General features: G+C 39.8%; 1 protein-coding gene across 14 annotated transcripts in view; it reads right to left on the bottom strand.

Moving 5' to 3' along the window:
* Positions 1-16,424, bottom strand: part of LOC140736838 (receptor-type tyrosine-protein phosphatase F-like) — a 344,443-nt gene that overhangs the window by 177,788 nt on the left and 150,231 nt on the right. For all 14 annotated transcript variants that reach the window (XM_073062804.1, XM_073062808.1, XM_073062807.1 and 11 more), the window contains exon 5: positions 126-314. In XM_073062804.1, coding sequence (XP_072918905.1) covers positions 126-314 — 189 coding nt within the window. The remainder of the gene's footprint in view (positions 1-125; positions 315-16,424) is intronic.

Raw genomic sequence — 16,424 nt, 5'->3', positions numbered from 1 at the left:
AAAATATACCAGTAAACTGATTAAATACAATTACAAAAATAAAATACCAATTCAGATGTTGCTAAAGCATGAACCTCCAAATTACTATGTTGCCTAAAATAAAGCTGATATTAAAAGCATCCTACCTGATCTGAGCTGTTTAATTCGCCCATTGCTGTTACTTGTGTCCACTGGTAGGAAGTCCTTGAACCATGTTATTTCTGGATCTGGGTTCCCACTGGCAGCACAGAGCATTGTAGCTGTGCGGGTCCGTTCCACTACTTTCAGCTGAGGGCCCATGTCAATAGTGGGGAAACCATGAGGCAACTGATCCTCTGTAAAAATACAAAAGATATTCTATTAATCAGAACAAATTGTAGGCAGATTTTTCAACATTACCCCCTTTTCCATTTCTGTACGTTGGAAGATGCAGAAAAGCCCCTCAATGTTATGACTGTACCTTCATATATTGTAATGAATGGCATCAAATACACATAAAATTGGTTTAAAAAATGATTACTGAAAGTGGAGGAAGAGGAATGAACTTTGATACATAGGCAGACTTTTTAATTTAATTGCATTATGGGATCTTGTTCTTATATGGGGCATTAAGTCCGTAAATCAGGAATTCTTGGCCCAGGGACTGCCAGTACTCTTCGGTGTAGTCATAGAACTTGCACAGCATGGAAGGCAGCCTTCCAGCCCACCAAATCTATACTCTCCATCATGCCCGTGTATAACCGATTCCAATTGCTTCCATGAATTTAATTAGTCTCCATGCCTCGCTCATTCAAAGACGTGTCCAGGTGCCCCCTTAAGTATTACTGTTCCTGCCTCCGTCACCTCCTGAACACATTATTCTTCTCAAGCTTTTCTCCTCTCTCTCTCTTCCCTTTTATCTGGCCCCTCTGTGCTTTCTCCTTCCCATTCATCAAATCAAACTCTACTGCCATCCTTGTATTTCAAGAATGAAGTCTTTAAATTAACCTACAGTTTTCCCCCCACACTTTACTGGGTGCTCTCCAAATTGTTACCTCACACCCTAAGTATCAATTCAAATAATCTTTCCTCTTATTAAGTGAACTTGCCCAACGGGAGCCAACCACAGCATTCAGATCACTACAATCAGAAACATTGACCCCCATGGATTTGGTCAAGTAAACTCATTTTCCAATTCTATCCACAATTCACTTGCAAACAAGAGTTTTACCTCTAGGAAATCCTTTCTGCATTACCTCTTAATGGCCTTGCTTTGAATGAAATCTGGTAATTGGATGACAGCATTTGACTCTTTACTGAAATACTTACATACCTGACTACACCTTACTCTGTATTTTCTAACCTTAATTTGATAATAAATGTACCTTAAGCTACCAACGTTTTGGCTGTTACAGAATTTTTACTTGCCAAAATGCTCAACTATCCCATTTTCTTGAGGATTTGTACACACACACACACAAAAAAACTTCCAATCATCTTTGGTTCTTCAAACTATAGAGTGTACATATTAATACACTGTTTAATTACTTTCAAAGCCAAAAATCTAGAACACATATTCTAACAGCATGTATACAACAGAGACTATTTGAAATACAGGAGACCAAGAATTAAGATTGGAAAAAGTGACTGCATCTTGAAATATCCATATATTCAAAACATCATTAAATATTGTTAATATCTTTAAGTCTGCATAAATAAGAGATTAATTTTGATTTATGATTCTTATTCAGAAATAATTTCTTTTCATGTATGATTCTTGTAGATGCAGAGCAGCAACTTCTCATTTATTTATTTCCGTACGAGTGAAAGTACCCTGGGACGGGCTTCTTGAAAAGCTGCAATCTTCTCACACTGCCGTTGCACAGGGAGGTTCATAATTCGTATCAAGTAATGATGAAGGAACAGTGAAGGATATATTCCAGGTGGCTGTTTTCCCATGCGCTCGTTTGCTTTAGTTAGTTGTGTTGTGGATTCAGAATTAACTGTCATTTTTCTGGTGTGAATGAAAATCTCTCTCACACACACACACACAGACACAGACACAGACACAGACACAGACACAGACACAGACACAGACACACACACACTTGCATGACAAGTTGGGAATAAATTCCCTGTATTAAAATCCACCTGCAATTAGGTTTGGAAGGTGCTCAGTTATCTTTTAAACCAATTAATTCTGACTTATTTGTATTTTAGTCAACCCAGAAGAAGGTGCCTCATTTTCAGAAGTCCCTCTACTGTTTGATTATGAAAATATTCAGCTTCCATGCTCAAGTGGGCAGCAAAGCACAAAAAGTAGAAAACACTATGTTCTGATATTCATGTGCCAAATAAAGTTCATCTTTATTACTTTAATCTATCACACTCTCTGAAATGGCAATAAAGAATTTAAGACACGGAAGGGGAGAATTAGTAGTCATCTCGAGTGAAGTGAGGTAGGAGGTAGAAATTGGCAAGAAGAGGAAACTGCAAAGATACAGCCACTGGTGGTTGAGTAAAAAGCCAAGAAATGGTATCCAAGCTGAACAGAAATAAGGAATATTCCCTGGATCACAGAGAAACAACCACGCTATATCTATTAGTCAGGAAGTCAAAGCAGAAGTAATTCAAAAAGAGAATTTGCTCAGCCAATTGGGGAAGGGTGGCAGATGGAGGTTTTGCTGAAGAAGAAGTAGTGAAAGGCTTTCAGGCATGGGATGGAGGTGTAGATGGATTGGATGTGGTAAGACAGTTGCAGTCAAAAAATTCAAAATGAGTACTGGAAAGCAACAAACATGTAAGACTGGAAACAGAGCGAAAGGAGAGAATGAAAACAGGAAAGGTAGGAAAGACTGTTGTGAAGAGCAGAATATGCTGAAACATTGGATCAATCAGGTAGGTTTGCTTGTGGATCTTGGAGAGGAGGAACAGTTGCTTGTGATGTGTTGAATGAACTATGAGATTGTAGGCTATGGAGAGAAGAACCCCAAAAGAAATCAACTCATGGATTATCTGGGAAAGAAAAATATCCTGCATTAAAGTCATGGCCGATGAAGCTAAAAGATAGCAGTAAAATCTGAAAACAACAACAGCACTACCCTCCTCAGATTTAATAGCACTTCTGGGGCTGATGCTTAGTACAGTGAATGCTGCCCATTGAAAAATTAAGTGGTAAATTTAAAGTGTCAATGTCATGCTGTTTGCAATGAAGAGACCTAGAGAAAATAAGGGATGAGGGGTGGGCAAGTAAAGCAAGAATTCTGCAGATAGGGGGAGGTGTTATATTATATGAAGACTTCAGACCAAATGAACATGAATATGAAGGCGACATCTAGAGAGGTCAGGCTTGGAATTCATTGAGATGAGAAGTGGAGTGAACCTGACAGATCAAATGCACGATTTGAGAAGCAGTTACTATCTTAAAGATATTTATTTAACCAAAACTGGAATGTGAAGGGTGGAGTTCCAGTCAGAATCCATGCAGAATAAGAGAGAGCCAGAGACATTCATCGAGAAAGGAATAGTTGCTGTGAAAACAAGCTTTGGCCAAGAGGGAAAAAGAAACCAAAAGGAGGTAAGCCATTAAAGCCTAATGTTATGGCCAGTAGCTGAATTCAAAATGTAAAAACTCTTTTACATTACTATATGGTAGTTAAGTTTTCCTTTGATGGTTGGACGATAACAATTCATAACTTTCTTCAATATGTTAAAAAACTATTTCAAGACAATATCTAATTTATTGCTCAAACTCAAATAACATGACAACCATGAATCAATTCTTAAGGGCTTAAGGGTAGAAAATCAGCCCTTGAGACCGGATTTCTAATTTGGTCATGAGTGTTAAAGTGGGATACAAATACAAGACTTCCCGTTTATGAACAACTGACTGGACCTGACTGTATAAATAAACAGATGTGCAAAATTTTGACTTTATGAAAAACTTCCTAATGAATTTTTAAACACGTTTTTGAACAAGTTAAACTTCCATAACTTTATAACAGCTTCATAAGTGAAGGTGAATCAAGTGATCTGGCGTTAGCCAGTATGGTTAGAGGCCAACTGTGCAGCTGTATGCTGCTGAGGCAAAGACTAGATGTGCAGTGGTTTTAGTGGTTTGAGCCACTGTGAGATCTACAAGGGAATAGATTTCCCAGTTGCTGTGGAGTTACAGGCAGTTGTTTTTGAGATTGAGCTGGATGATTCCGTGGGTATTTTGAGAGACCAGTAAATTGTATCAGAATGTACTTGTTGGCTGTTGCAGGCATATTCTGCCAGGTGGAAATGGGGACTTTCCATGTGACTTCTGTCTTCAGCCACCCCCACTATCCCATCCCTGGTTGCCCTTCAACCAAGCCAAGCAGAGCTGACACCACTGAGTAGACTCATTTTACATTTTGCATCACATTTCAAGTAATTGCCATTCAACCATACATGAATACCTATGAACACAGCCAAACAAAATAGTGTTATTCTGAGGCAAGGTGGAAAACACTGTATAACAGTCACACGTAGCACAAGGGACATATAGCAAGATATCAGTAAAATCAAGTACACAAAAAAACCCTAAGACTCAGTGTCCATGAATTTTGCAGAAATCTGCCATTAGCCACAATACAGGTTGTCTTCTGCTAAGCAACCACTGGAGGGCAGTACAGACACCAGCTTGGATGCCACGCAACACCGCTGTTAAAAAAAACAGGGCTTGAGGCTTAGTCCTCGCTGCGACCGAGACCACACAGCTCCCCCGTCGTCCGCCAATAAAATTGGTGAATCGGACTTGTGGCATTCCACATCAACAATGTCCAACAGGGTCTTGCGATCACAAGTGACTAAGATGGTCACTCACTGTTAAAGACTACACAACTCCTTCGCACACCGACTCCCGATGCTTCTCTGATACAGGTAGCAACATGATCCGCACAAGGTCCAGATCCTTCACTTTATCTGCCAATGATTAACTCGGAGATGAGGTAGACCCGCAGTACTTTAAGTTATTTATCCAGCAAGGTCTTGCGATTGGTGAAAAAAATAAGTTTATAAAGGTTGATCCCGTAGAAGTCGCTGTGATCGAACATGCCACCATCTTACCAGATACAATGCTGAATTACTGACAGTTAGTGATGCTGGCCGATGACCATTCTTCCTGCTCCTTTTGCTACCCCATCACACCCATTTCTGTGATCTTATGCCACTACTTCGGTTTATTTCTGACTTCAGGTAATTAATAGTTCTCAGGAAACAAACCTTTCAGAACCCAAGGACTGCCTGTAAGGGAATATTTACACTTGTTTAAGGCAGAAACTGTATCTATCAGGCTCAGTACTGAATTGCACAGCTTCAGGTAACATGCTTTATGTTTCTGCTTTTCTGTCAGTTTTTTCCTTTCCATTAGTACAGATGCTACTGACAGGTATTTGACATCTTTTCATATTCCTCTGTTATATTCTCATTCATTAAATGCCCTCCGATCACTACTCTTACTCTATCTTTCTTCTCTCCATTCAGCCATCGATTTGATTGTACGTACAACTTGTCCCCATAGGAAAGCTGGCCTTATTTATTAAGAGACAGGGATCTGTCGGGTTACAAATTACCTAACCTGGGAAACCCAACTTTACATAACTGTCCCACACATTTTTAAAAGTGTTTTTCAAGCTAGTAATAAAAAGTTTCTGGGTGCTCATTAATGATTTGGTACAGTATATATTCCAAATTCTCCCCAATAAATTAAATTGGCAGTAACTAATGGGCAAATTCTTATAGCACTTTGTAATTTTTGTTCATTCAGTTATTGCTCTGCTTAGGAATATTAGTACGAGCAGAACATCCCAGATTGAGGTAAGAGGGAAATAGTTAACCTGGGATTGATTATGTATAACATTCTGACTATTTAATAATGACTGCACTCTGGACCCACAGCACTGTACCAATTTACTTCACTACCAGAGTATATACCAAATTATTTTTCAGTTTCCCCCTTGTTACATATTTCGAGATCTTCAAATGCATTTTTTTTAAACCTGTGTCTCTGGGCACCTTTCCCAATTCCACTCTTCTTGGGTCTGGCCTGTTAAAATGCAATTCTATGTAAAAAGATGTCTGGTTTTAGCACAAACCAAAGCCAAGTCTATAAATCTTACCCAGCCAGAAAAATTGCTAAATGGTATTTTTTTTTTAAAAATAATCTATTTAGCCTTACCCAATTACCTCAGATCACATCCCAAAGCTATTGCTGTCATCAACTATAAAGACAGTCTCCACTCAATATTTCAACAATAATGAGGAAAGGTAAGATTTTATTAGCCCATTTCCCTCATTTCCTATCTCCATCTTTTTTTTTTCTCCCTGAACAGCAATCTGTTAAACTGCTTGAACTCAAAATAATTAAGTAATGCCAATAGTAATTTGGCATTGTTTTGGTTGAGCATATATCACAACTGCTGCTTGGAATTCTGGACTTCCTGACCCTAAGACAAAAGGAATTATAACTAGCTGTCTTTGTTTCAAGTAGATAATGAATATAGCTAATAATGAGCATTCAGCCACACTTTAGATGGAGATACCACAACATATCTCTTAACTAGAAAAGAGTTGGGAAAAAAGCAAACATTCATGCTAATAACAAATTTTATAGAAGATATGTGAATAGCATTTCTTCCTCTTCCTCTATGCCCCTTATATGAAAATACATCAACTAAAAATCTGTAGACTGAAGCAAAACTGCCATCCTCCGCTACAAAGGGTAGTAACTCAAAGACTTCTATTTAACCGGTACATTTCCTCCTAGCCTAACACCTGGTTAGATAAGTAGATTTCAAAATGAAGAACAGAAAAGAACACAAATGAAAAAGGGCATTTTCCTTCTCCATATCAAAAATTATCCATGTCTTTCCAGTACCAAGAAATCTTACTCTCCAGATTTTAAATCTGTGGCAACACCGTCCAATGGAAATGTCCCAAGAAACAATAAGTTTTAAAGGGATGAGGAGGAAGAGCAGGTGGTGGACAGACAAATACATGACAGATGTGAAAAAAAAGAGGTAATCCAGTTTGGGAGATAAAATTTTTTAAAAAGCATGATTTTTTATTTCTAAATGATGAGCGGTTTAAAAGTTTTACATTTAGGAAGACTTAATTGTCCTTGTCACTGAAAGTTAACATGAAGGTGCAGCAAGCAATTAAGAAAAAAAAATCTGTCGTCTTTGATTGCAATTTGTTTTATCAGACCCCTACACACTGACTGGAATATAGAATCACAAAAAGTTTCAATGCATTTAGAATGCATTAACGTCTTCTTTTGTAGTAGGTCATCTGCAACTTTTCCCATTAATTAAATGTGTTTTTCTGTGTTTCAACTCAGAATAGCTTTGGTCACTAAAATGCTGAAAGTTTAAAGTGATAATGGCAGAGCAAGAAAAGAAAATAGCATCTGGGACAGAAGGGACCTGGACAACTAACAGGAATTCTCTTTGATCAATAAGATTTAACATTGGGAATAAACACAGGAAGGATCATGGTGAAGAAAATGAGAGTAGGTGAATTCAATATAAATCAACTACAGAGTTCCGACAAGAAGAGAAAAACAGATAATAATAAACATGGTATCTCCAAAAGCAGTTGTAAAATACAAAGTTTGAAGAAATAAGGATTCAAAGTTATTAATTTTTAATGTCAGAGGGGTTGATTGCCAGACATTAGCACTTATGAAGTTAAAATGTGTATGCTTGAAATGACTTATTGCAGTACAGTGAGTTTAATGGGCAATGGTCAATAAAGCACTGAGCTCTTTGAAAGCTGAAAGCTAAGATGCATTGGATTTATTCAACCAGCACTTCCCAAATCCACAAGCTCTACCAGCAAGAAGGACAAAGAGAGTGCATACATGGGAACATCACTGACTACAGATTCCCCTCCAAGTCACGCAGCATCATGACTTGGAAATAGATCATCCACAGATCAATATCACAGGGTTTAAATCATGAAACATTTTTAAAATCTGTTTGAAAATCTCCAGAGGACTGCAGTGGTTCAAGAGAAAGTTTAAATGTTAATGGGAATGGGGAATAAATGCTGTTCTTTTGAGCTCCTTAAAATGAATGAACAAAAGTCCCACTCTGTTGCACTCTTGCTCACAATTAACAAATAAGGATCAAGTATTCTGGATACATCTGTTTGACCTGCAAAGCATTAACCAATTATTTTTGTGCTCAGGTCTGTAATTCATTTTATGCAAATAAATCTTAAGGTATGAATATATGTTTCTCATCTAGGACAGGTAATAATCACTGAGATCCATAAGTGAACAGCACTAACAAACTATTACCTTATTCTATAAGTGGGATCGACATGCTGATATACATAGTAAATTATCAATCTAATGAAGTGTGATTGAAAATAACCACAAGCTGGCAGCAGAACTCTCTCAATCTCTGTACATCATTAAAAAGACCAGGAAGCCTCTAAAAGGGATGAGGATTGATGCGTGAATGAGAAGAGATGCAACCATGCCAACCTTTTGAATAAAAACAAATTGAAATACAAAGCAGCATTGCTGCACCAGTGACCATTGAAGAAAGAGACAGTGTTCAGTCCTTCAAAGAAAATGAAAGGGGCAACTGACACAGCAGAATCAGAATCAGGATCAGGTTTACTATCACTGGCATTTACTCAGTGACCACTTTATTAGGTAAGGAGTGGAACCCAGAGTAGCCTTTTGCTGCTGAAGCTCAACCAATTCGACGTGTTGTCCATTCCAAGATGTGCTTCTGCACACCCCTGTTGTAATGTGCGGCTATTTAAGTTACCATCACCTTCCAGTCAGCTCGAATCAGTCTGGCCATTCTCCTCTGACATTTTTGCCCATAGAACTGCACTCACTCACTAGATGTTGTTTTTGCATCATTTTCTGTAAAAATTAGAGACTGGAAATAACACGGAAAATGTGTAGCTTGGGTAGTTGAAGGTTGGATTGAGTTGATCTCTGATCTTGGCAATTTATTTGCAAACGCTTTGTTACCTTACGAGGAGACTGATTGCATGTATGGCAAATTTTTTCTGCAGACAACTCTGTTACAATCGTGTTAACCTCCATCCCATTTATAAGCCAATGTGGACAAAATTCCAGACAACAGAGTTCACCATGCAACCAATCAGCAGTGAGACCCCCTCCCTACACCACAATTAACTTTCCGTAATGACGACCAATCAACTGGTTGATATGTATATAAAAGCCCGGCATTCAGAGAACACACTACAAATGCAAAGCACAATGATCATGTCGAACCACTTGCAAATGGACTGCCAAGATTGGAGAACAACTCAACCCAACCACTTTAGAGACAGTTGTGCATGAAAATCCCAGAGGATCAGCAGATTCTGAAATACTAAAAGCAGCCCTCTGGCACCAACAATCATTCAATAGTCAGCTACTTAGATTTTTTCCGCATTCTGATGTTTTTTCTAAATAATAGTCGGCCCACCTTATTCGCGAGGGATTGGTTCTGAGACCCCCCGCAGATCGCAAAAAACGCGGATGCTCAATTCCCTTATTTAACCTGTCTCAGTGCAGTGGACATTAGGACCCGGCGGTGCAGCTCTGAATCCGCAGTGTTTCTGTTCATGAAAATAATCACCATCATGATTGAAAATAAGGTGGAAGTAATAAAGTGATCGGAAAGAGGTGAAACGCCATCAGTCATTGGAAAAGCGTTAGGCTGCATCGGTCAACGATTGGAACAATTTTAATGGAGATGTGAAAGGCCCTGCCCCAATGAAAGCTACAATTATTACTAAGCAACGCAGTGGTTTAATTATTGAAATATGTATGTTTCTTAAGGGTTTTATATGCATAGAAAGGTAAAATATGTACTATATACTAAGAAAAACTTCTGACTAACTGACGCTAAATAATACTGGATGTACCTGTTCCGACTTCAAATCCGACTTAAAGACGGACTCAGGAACGGAACTCATTCATAACTCAGGGACTGCCTGTACATTTAAGTCATTTCTATATTACTTATAATACCTAATACAATGTACATGCTATGTAAATAGTTGTTATACTGTATTGTTTAGGGAATAATGGCAAGAAAAGGTAGTCTGTACATGCTCAAACAATGAGTGCAGGAGAGAGAACTTCCAGGTTTTCCCGATCTGCGGTTGGTTGAATCCGCGCATGTGGAACCCGCGGATAAGGAGGGCCGACTGTAACTGAATCTCGTCTATGTCTGCATGCTTTTGTGCATCAAGAAGCTGCCACATGATTGGCTGATTAGTTATTTGCACTAATGAACAAGTGTACAGGTGCACCTAAAAAAAAAGGTCACTGATTGAATAGCTGCTGGTATGCCTTCTTCGTAATTGCATCAAAATGCTGGGCCCACAGAGATGTTGACACCCAGTAACTTGCAGAGCCCACGCTTTCCACTACTGGTCCCTTGATGAGGACTGCTGCATGTTTCCTCTTCTTTCTCTTCCTGTTCTTACAAATGTAGCATCAAATGAGAGCCCTACACTAATTTTTTTGTTCTTACTGGTGTTGACTGCAAAGTTGTTGTTGTTGCAACACCACTTTACCAGCTGGTCCATATATCTCACCCCTCTATGCCTCCTTGTCACCATCTAAGATTCCGCTGACAAGAGTTGTACAATTCACAAATTTATAGATGGCATTTGTGCTGTGGCTAGCCACGCTGTCATGGGTATAGAGAAATTAGCAGACTCAGCGTGGGTCCTTGAGGTGCACTTGTGTTGACTGTCAGCAAGGAGATGATGTTGTTTCAGATCCTACTGACTGTGGTACCCCAATGAGAGAGTCAAGAATCCAGTTGCAGAGTGACTACAGAGGCCCTGGTTTTGAAGCTTATTGATGAGTGCTGAGGATGACGGTGTTGAATGCTGAGCTGTAATCAATAAACAGCAGCCTGACATAGGCATTGCTATTGTCCAGGTGATTCAAAGCTGAGTGGAGAGCCAGTGAGATTGTATCTGCTGTAGACCTATTGTGGTGATAGGAAAACAGCAACGGGACCAGGTCCTTATTTAGGCAGGAGTTAATTCTAACCACAATCAATCTCTCAAAGCGCTTCATCACAGTAGAAATGAGTGCAACTGGACAACAGTCACTGAGATAGCTAATCCTGCTCTTCTTGGACACTTCTGTGATTATCACCCTTTTGAAACAGGTGGGAACCTCTGACTGTAGCAGTGAGAGATTGAAGATGCCCTTGAATTGAACACTCAGTCAACTGGCTGGCACAGGTTTTCAGTGCCCTACCAGGTATACCATCAGGGCCTGATGCCCTGCAATGGGTTGCATATCATCTCCCTCATACAAAAGCTAACTGATCACAGACGACATCATCAACACCACTGCAGCCCAAGTGACAAAATACAGTGGTTTTACTATTTTGAGGTCAGCTAGCTCCATGAATGATCAAAGGTAAAATCCTATTGCCTACAAAACAGAAAAGCCTTTCCTCAAAGGTGCACAGTTGGACTCAACAGTCATTAAGAATGCATAACTCACAACTGCCATAAGCTTTAGCACAATGGATGCATTTTGCAGCCATGATTCTCTTAAGTTTTTCCCTAATGTTTTCTCAAATTGTTCCAGAACCACTGGCTGTCACATTACTGAGACCCATTACATAATCACAGCTGTGTTTTACTCTTCTTAGATTACTTGTGTTTTCTGATTACAGCCATTCAGTGTGTACTTTAGTTCCTACTCACAATCAATCGCAAGCAAAAAAGAAAAGCAATAGAAGACTGAAGATTCATTCAAAGGCCCGATCATCTGGAATTCTTCTTAGCCATCTTGGGTTCATTCCCAGTTTTAATGAAGAGTATCCCAATTTCCAGGTGCAGCCTGACCTGCTAAACATTTCATCATCAAAGACACCTACCATCAGGCAGGAGGCACAGAAGCCTTAGGTCCCATACTACAAGGCTCAAGAACAGCATTATCCTACAGTCGTAAGTCTTCTGAACACACTACAACTCTGAACTGATTCTATGATCTACAGACTCACTTTCAAGTTCTCAGTATTACTTTTTTTATTTGCACAGTTTGTCAGTCTTTGTTATGTATGATTTTTCATAGATTCTATTAGGTTTCTTTATTTTTCCAGTAAATGCCTGCTAGAAAATGAATCTCAAGATAGTGTATGGTAACATATGTACTTTGGCAATAAATTTACTTCGAAATTTGAATTCAAACACTACTCTCTGCCTCCTAAAGTCAATTTACAATCCAGTTTACCGCTGCTCTTACAGCTTTACCAATCTGCCTTAACCAATTCTTAGCATTAAAAAAAATTCAAATCCTGTTTGTGGGAAGGACAGCCCCTGCACAAAATCATGCTGACTCCTCCCAATCTGAGTGTTTTCCTGCTGAGTATTGCTTGAATGATGCAGGGTCTTCGTCCAAAATGCTCACCACTTCTCTGCCTCCCGCAGATGCTGCTCTACCACCCGAGTTCCTCTGCGAGCACCTACATTTCCTTGAGCCTTGGTTGAAAGAAATTTGTTTAATTGCTGTTGTAGATCATACACAACAGGATTAACTGCAAAAGAAACTGCTAAAAAGATAAACAGGCTTCTATAGAAGGAATGGCAGCTGGGAACTGGAAACAGGGTATAGGGATGCTTTTGATAGGGGCAGAATTTTTAACAGAGTTTGAAACACAGCATAAACCCATTCAAATTTTTTGTCACAGTTTATCATATAGATGTAACTTTCTGCAATGTCATAAACAATATTGGTGGTGACACTTGCACGCCAACTAAGAATGGGTGACATATTTGTGGTCTCGCATTACACCACCAAACTACATTGCATGACTAGTTACACAGTAAGTGCATGAATAAGCAGATTTCCTGATCTAGATGCAAAACTGATTATCCACCTGTCTGGACAGGTAACTTGTACTACCTCATTTTAAATGAGCAAGTCTTGCACAGCAGCCCGCAGGTAACCTTCAAATATGTAATTCAGACAATGTAAGATAAGAAACTTTGATACTCGATGTGTAGGAGTGAGCTTATACAATGGGTTGATAATGTACTTGAATGATGAAAAATTGTTATCACCTTGTTCATCATTTGCATCTAGTCTAAATTAAAGATCATACTTTGTAATCCATCCAGCTTCATGTGTTTGATACCAAACTGTAAGAACAAAAAAGGCAGGTAGTGGAAGAGTAGGATGTGCGCATGATGCAGCTTCAACTCCACTACACAACAATTCACTCAGTGATCAAAATAGTTAGTGGATATAAAACTGTACGGCTGTTAAAAATGAACATAAACAATCTTTAAACATTCAATGCTCTGAGTCATAAAATTGTGGTTCCAAGCTCTATTAGTTGATCCTGACCAAATACTAACTGGTGGGAATTAATTACCCTGGACTTGCAGCAAAGAGTCCAATATTCCACAACACCCTACTCCATAACTGCATAAACATGTCCACCACATCTATTCAGTTTGCAACACTTGTTACCTGGACCTTAAGCATCCAAGTATCAATCACTCAGCAGATACAGACATCATTTGTCTGTACAGGCAGTCCCCGGTTTACGTACGAGTTCCATTCCTGAGTCCGTCTTTTAAGTCGAATTTGTACGTAAGTCGGAACAAGTACATCCGGTATTATTTAGTGTCAGTTAGTCAAACGTTTGTCTTAGTATATAATATATATTTTACCTTTCTATGCATATAAAACACTTAAGAAATGTATGTATTCCAATAATTAAACCATTGCGTTGCTTAGTAATAATTGTAGCTTTCATCAGGGCAGGGCTTTTCAAATGCTCTATTATTCTCACTTTATCCGTTATCCTTTAAAATTGTTCCGATCGTTGACCAACTGTAGCCTAATGCTTTTCCAATGACCGATGGTGTTTCACCTCTTTCCAAACACTTTATTATTTCCAATTTATTTTCAATCACGATCGCTTCCTGTCAATGGAACAGAAACACTGCGGGCAGTGGGTCCCAAGCTCTGCTGGCTCCTGAGGTCTGCTGGGTCCTAAGGACAACCGCACCCCGTCAACGGAACAGAAACACTGCGGGTGGCGAGTCCCGAGCTCTGCCGGCTCCCGAGGTCCGTTGGGTCCTAAGGACCACCGCACTGAGACTGGCTAAATGGGACAAGCGGGGGCTGTGCTGGGTTTGAGTATTTGATCCTCCACAATATTCCACTTGGGAATTTAAACTGGAGGTGGCAGTGTTTTTTTTACGAGTTCAAGTTGCGAGCTCGACATCAACCCGGCACGGATGGTACAGAGTCCCTGGATCGACATCAACCCGGCACGGGAGCGGTCTGTCACTGGAATGAACTCAGAAATCTCTGTTCTCCAGCCCAGCGCTGATCTCACTGCGCCATCAGCCGACCGGAACGGGGGAGGGGGCGGGGTCAGGGTGAATCTTACTAAGAAAAATTTAAGCCAAATAAAAAGTTAAACACCTAACACAGTGTCAATGGCAACGACTTAAAATGGCGGACGGTGTCACGATCCAACTTAAAATGGCGGACGGTGTTCTCCTTCCTCGGTTCGTAAGTACGAGTTGTCCGTAACTCGGATGTTCGTAACTCGGGGACTACCTGTATACAATAGCTATACACTATAGTTGGAGGCTCCTGGTTTCAATGTACAGGCTTCCCCCGCTGGCAAAAGGTAGAGCGCTCCTATGAAATGGCTCGTAAGCCAGAATGTCGTAAAGTGAAGAAGCAATTACCATTTATTTATATGGGAAAAATTAGTGAGCGTTCCCAGACCCAAAAAGTAACCTACCAAATCATGCCAAATAACACATAAAACCCAAAAGAACAATAACATATAGTAAAAGCAGGAATATAATGATAAATACACAGCCTATATAAAGTAGAAATACTTTTCTGGAATCATTGCAGTACAGTACTGTCCACTGTAGCAGAAATCTCACTCAAGCGCACTCGGCAGCACTCTCGGCCGAAGCACTCTCCAGTAACCTTTAATCTATGAAGCTGCCAAATGAAACCAAATAAGAAATCAAACTTAAATAACACATAAAATACACAGCCTATGTAAAGAAGAAATAATGCATGTACAGTGTAGTTTTACTTACTGGAATTGGGAAGACAGTGAGCACACTGATGATGGTGTGTTAGGCTGAGTCGTTGGAGGTTGGGGTGGTGGGACACCGGGGTGTCATCTCATCGTCATCTGTTTCCATTAGGGTAGGCAGGTCACCTTCTTCTATGTCTGCGTGCCTCGGTCGAAGATCGAGTTTCACTGTCTGCTGTGGCTGATGTGGAAGGCTTGAAAAACGACAATATGCTTGACTGCTTAGCCTCGCGCATTTTTCTCTCGTACACTTCTTTGTAAGCATTCAAACCATCCTGCAAACATGCCCTAAACCTACATACCCTTTCAAAATTAAAGTCATACTTTTCTGCAATCACTGCAGCGTTGTCAATCACAGCGAAAATCTCACACAATTGCTTCACGTTCAGTTCCTGGACGACTTCACTTTGGGGCCATTCGCTACTGCGTTTGGTTTCGATTGTTATCCTTTCTTCATGCAATTGATCAGCTCTTCATCTGTCAGTTCTTGGTCATGGGATGCCAAAACCTCTTTAACATCATCAACTTCCACAAACCCAGCCTCCTTAGCCAAACTCACAATTGCCGTATTTATTGTTGATGGTTCGAAGCCTTTAAAATCGTACACTGCTTCAGGACATAGTTTCCTCCAAACGCCATTTCTCACCGAGACTGTTAATCTATTGAGAGCATCTCCAATGTTGGCAATTGCCAGTTTTATATTGTACTCTTTCCAGATCTCTCGCAAAGATGTTTTGGAGTTGTCCTCTCTGTCAATGGCACTTACAATAAAATGCATCACATTTTGCGTATAGTAAGCCTTAATTGTGGCTATTAGGCCTTGGTCACATGGCTCAGCAACGATGTCGTATTCGGCGGTAAGAACGCAACATGAATGTTACCGCCAGACTCGGTAATGCCAGGTGGATGAGCAGCACAATTATCGACAATCACAAGACCCTTATTATCGAGGTTATTTTCTCTACAGTACAGTATTTTTCAATAAAAAGATTAACGTATCCACTCATGTACTCAGAAAAAAGCACTTGGGTATTCCAACCACTTGAATGTGAACGGAACACAACAGGAAGTTTTTTCTTATCAACGCCTTTAAGTGCCCTCTGATTTTCTGGTACACTAGTAGAGGCTTAAGGACAGCATCACCAGTGGTGTTAATAACAGGCATTAGGGTAAACCTGTCCTTCGATGCCTTATGTCCCTTAGCCTGCTTTTCTTCTATTGAAATAAATGTCTTGCTCGGCAATTTTTTCCAATATATTGCAGTTTCGTCACAGTTAAACACAACCTTCTGTAATTATTTTCTTCAGTTCTTCTGGGAACTTTTTGGCAGCTTCAGTATCAGCTGAAGCA

The sequence above is a fragment of the Hemitrygon akajei genome, chromosome 12 (genome assembly GCF_048418815.1).
Source record: "Hemitrygon akajei chromosome 12, sHemAka1.3, whole genome shotgun sequence".
Classification (NCBI taxonomy): domain Eukaryota; kingdom Metazoa; phylum Chordata; class Chondrichthyes; order Myliobatiformes; family Dasyatidae; genus Hemitrygon; species Hemitrygon akajei.
Note: the sequence above shows the minus strand (reverse complement) of the source record. Positions and strands in the feature narration are given on the sequence as shown.